At 48.3% G+C, this 4,127-nt stretch overlaps 1 protein-coding gene across 2 annotated transcripts; it reads left to right on the top strand.

Annotated features, from left to right (window-relative positions):
- The first annotated feature begins 9 nt into the window (after positions 1–9).
- On the top strand, positions 10–3,564 carry LOC128276450 (uncharacterized). 2 transcript variants are annotated; one of them, XM_053014910.1, is made up of 4 exons: positions 10–159; positions 223–513; positions 813–872; positions 2,127–3,564. In XM_053014910.1, exons 1-4 carry the CDS (start codon positions 35–37, stop codon positions 2,287–2,289), a joined length of 639 nt encoding a protein of 212 aa, XP_052870870.1. In that variant the 5' UTR covers positions 10–34; the 3' UTR covers positions 2,290–3,564. The 2 variants fall into 2 exon arrangements, with proteins under 2 accessions (XP_052870870.1, XP_052870871.1); XM_053014911.1 differs by lacking the exon at positions 813–872.
- The last annotated feature ends 563 nt before the right edge of the window (positions 3,565–4,127 follow it).

Genomic DNA, 4,127 nt, shown 5'->3' with positions numbered 1-4,127 from the left:
AAAGGTACGGGAGCGTTCGGCAAAATCCATTTCCATGTCGCGCCCGTCGCGTTCGTCGCTGTCGGCCTCGACGCCGGACTCACTCAGCGATAACGAAAGCGGTATCGGAACTCCGGGACGCTTCCAGACGCCAGGCCGCAAAACTTCAGTGCCAGCTAGGTAAGCCCAGCCCACCGCCGAACCCCGTCCCAAACGCCCATTCGATCGTGTTTACCGTTTCAGTCGACCGCAAATGACGCCCGGTGGCTCGAGGGCCAACTCGCGACCCAGTTCGCGGCCGGCCAGCCGTACCGGGTCGAAACCACCGTCACGCCACGGTTCGACCCTATCGCTCGACAGCACCGACGATGGGACCCCGTCGCGCATTCCAACCCGCCGCCTAACGCAAACGTCCACCCCGCGACCATCGCGGCTGTCGGTGGGATCCGTCTCCGGGCGTCCCGCGACCACAACGGGCACGAACGGGGTCTCGTCCAGGACGGCTTCTGGGGCTGCGTCACCCGCGCCCACGAGGTACGCTCGACTTTCGTCCATCGCTAACGAACATTAAATAACTCTCGCCGAGTATTATTTAATAATTGATTTGTAATTTTTTTTTCTCTCACACACAACAACAACAATCTCTCCATTTTTAAACTGACCCTCCCGAATCTGCCTGCGTATTTGCGCATCCTAATGACAATTTTATTACGATATAACACGAACCCAACCTCACAACGCATCGCATCGCTTTAAAAACCCAAACCAAACCCCAACAATACGCCTAACCACAAATGCCGGCCCGGCCCTTCGGTGGTGTTGCACTGCCTCAGGAACGGTGGCATGAGTCGTTCATCCAGCATACCGACACTAATAGGACTACCAAATAGCAGGTAAATATTAATCGTAACAATGGACTCCGCGCATCCCCTTGGGGGTCTCTCGGTCTGGCGAAAGGTTATGGGGGGGGGTTGGCCACCAAAGCACCAATGTCTCTGTCCCTCGCTCTCTTTCTCCAGGCCAAGTCTGTTAGACCATTAAAATGTAGAATAAAACTCTCGGGGTTTTCCTTATCTCTATCTAAACATTAACCTGTAATGATCTTCTAATTTTACCGCCTCAACCGTAACTGCAACACTACCAACCACTACTACTACTACTACTATCACTAGCCAACCGCGTTCACGGATACCGGTCCGACAAACGTCCAACGTATCGAACTCATCGTCAGCGACGGGGTAATGATGACTTTGAGCCGCAAAAGACTACCGTGTGCTTGCCTCTTACCACACGTGCCATTATGTGGCCATTTGCTATTAGTGTGTGCTTTATTTAGTAGTTTTTTTGGGAAACATAGTTTCTTCTATACTTTAGTAATCACGCTGCTGTTTTTTTTTTTTGTTTAGTGTTTTATTTCAAGTTATACACGATAGATGAACTATTCCGCTCTAAATCTGCGTGTGATTGAACTTCTCAATATTCGATTGAAAGTCCTTTTGTTAAAACAGCGGCTTGTTGGTACGCTAGTTGTGTGAATGCCTGAGACGTTAATTGTTTCACAATCAGATTGCTTTAGTAGCTTTTTATTGTGTTCACTAATTTTTTAGTACATTAACGGTTGCTGTTCTAAGGTAGAGCCAATTGTAGTAAGCTTGTAACAAATATCATGTACAAATAGGTACTGTGTTCCGAAACCACTGAGAGCTATGGGCTCTGGGATTGTGAATCCAGAATACAATAAATGCTTAATTTATTATTAAATTCAACAAACTCTGATAAAAGAGAAGAATCACCTTTTTACGGTTTAAAACCTGTTGCTAAACCCACAGCGTTCAATGGTTACTTGATTCTTTGGCAGGAGCATTTTTAGTGATACTGAAAATTCAATGATTGCTGAGGTACGCCACAGAGGTACTTCTAACAACTGTCAAAAAGTGACTTAAAAATAACATTCTGATGTCTGAACCAAAACTTCGCATTACCTGTATTGAACTCTGCTGTTTGTTTCACCTAAAAGCTGTGTGATAATTCTTTTGTTCGCTTCCTAACTGCAGACTGATTTTTGTTTAGCTTGAATGTGGTGCTGTTTGTCGCGAAGAATGTCGTGTGTTATAAGGTTACTAATCTGGTCACTTTATGATCTGCAGGAAAACCAGCGGTGCCTCTACGCCCTCCGGGATGCAGACACCGCGCCGACCATCGGTGGACCCCGGTACGCCCGGTAGCACGACGACGACCACCACCACCCGTCCGGATCGCAACTCGCGCGGTTCGACACCGAGTGAAAAGCGTGCCCCATTCCGACTATAAGCTGCTGCTCTGGGGAACCGGAAAGGAGGAGCGATTCGAGTCAGCATGTAAGATACCAAGACACACACACACAGACACCGCCAGTGATAAATCGGTTGCCGGAAAATCAGTTTCGCTATCCACGTCCGTCACGACGCAAAAACACGATATCGACGACAACGACGACGACGAACCCCGCTCTTGTTTCAGGCTCGAGGAATCGAGCACAAATCGAACACGAATCCGGACACTTATCGGCCAACCAGAGCCGCAGCCGTGTGCGTGCGGTTGCAGAGTGAACTGTAGGAACTAAGTCAGAAGAAGACCCGGTCGCCTCCCGAGACAGGTTGATGGCCCGGAATGAAAAATTGTCAGGTGACGGAGGGGCCGTTTAGGGGTTTAGTTTGTTAGTTTTGCTTTGGCGCCTTTTTCTCTCTATCTCTCTCTATTACAAGGCCCAGGGCAGGCGCCAATTCGTTGGCGGCCGTTTAGGTAGGGCGTAGGGCAATTTGTTTTCTTCGAACACAACTAATCACCGTTACTAAAGCTTATTAGTACGCGTTTGTTACCCTGTTTCGAAGCGTGTAGGACATTATTAACGATTAGGGCGAAGCGTTTGAATAAGAATTAAGTCCCGAATTTGGGGATGCAATTGCTAAACTTACAAGCTGTTTTTTCCACGAGTTTGCTTATACGCAAGAGGTCTCAACACACACACACGCAGTCTTGGAGGGCGCCGGGGGCTGTGAGAAATCGCCAGTTTTAACACGCGCACGCGCATCCTCCAGGATTCGGTCCCGGACCGCTCAACTCACCAGCAACACTAGGAACGGAGAGGAGGGAGGCGCCAAGGTGAAACGGACGACCGTTTGTTTTGTCCGACGGGGGGCGGGTCAACTCCCGTCGTCGGATGTGGGGAGCGAAAGTTAATTTTATTTGACTTATCGTTAATTAACTTCCTTTTTTATGTTGAATTTTTATCTAACTTTTTGATTTAAAATCCCCCGAGAGTAGAGAGGAGAGAAGATATTTTGCTTCGAAGCGTGGCGTTACGGATATTTATTGTAAACTTTTCTTTCGTTTTTTTTTATTGGTTTTGAACCCAAAAAATGAAGTAACAATTTTCGGGTGTGCAGATCGAAGAAGACAGAAGAAGCAGGCACCACTGGAGTCCTGCTGGTTTGTGGTGTGGACCGGGTGTGCAGACGGCCAGCCGTGTTCCGTTGTGCGGAAAAGATCGCCAGCTTTTCTGCGCGAAAGCCGTGGTCGGTTCGGAAGCAGCCCGTGTCCGCTGAAAAGGGAACTAGAGTTTAAACCCCGAACAAACCGAGGCGCGAGATGACGGGTGGAAAAATCGCCAGTTTTCCAGCTCCGTTCGTCTGCCAATCGGGCGGAAAGGGAAGAGTGCAAAAGAAGACACACATTTGTTTGTTTACTTTCGTTACACGTTTTTACTCCATTTACTTTTATCACACGCCTAACACACAGAGCTCGTTGTTATTTGCAATTTTTGCATTCGATACCGCGCGGACCGGCGACCGGCCCGCAATTAGCAGTGCATTCCGCCGTCGGTGGTGTCGAGGCCAAACAAAAGTCATTTAGTAACTAAGCAACGCGAAGAGCATCGCGTTCCCGACAGGGCGAACGAGTCGAAAATACGAGAAAAAAACGGATTAATTATTATTAAAAACACTAAACAAAAGCCGATCGCGCGTGTGTTCGATTGATTAATGCCTAGTGATAAGGAACGAGGCGGGCGTAGTAGGATAATAGAAGGGATGTGAGTAGAGAGACGTGACTGCACATAGGGAGAAGAGACGGAGAGAAAAAAAGAGAAAGCGAGAGGGAACCGGAAAGAA

Source organism: Anopheles cruzii, unplaced genomic scaffold, assembly GCF_943734635.1.
Source record: "Anopheles cruzii unplaced genomic scaffold, idAnoCruzAS_RS32_06 scaffold01227_ctg1, whole genome shotgun sequence".
NCBI classification, from domain to species: domain Eukaryota; kingdom Metazoa; phylum Arthropoda; class Insecta; order Diptera; family Culicidae; genus Anopheles; species Anopheles cruzii.
The sequence above is the reverse complement of the archived record's forward strand: the minus strand, read 5'-3'. Positions and strand labels throughout refer to the sequence as shown.

Bases quoted from the DNA above. Each gene is read 5' to 3' on its own strand.
- LOC128276450 (XM_053014910.1), top strand. From the start codon at position 35: ATGTCGCGCCCGTCGCGTTCGTCGCTGTCGGCCTCGACGCCGGACTCA. The intron at 160-222 runs GTAAGCCCAGCC...TTACCGTTTCAG, and splicing joins AAAACTTCAGTGCCAGCTAG to TCGACCGCAAATGACGCCCG. The intron at 873-2,126 runs GTAAATATTAAT...TATGATCTGCAG, and splicing joins ATAGGACTACCAAATAGCAG to GAAAACCAGCGGTGCCTCTA.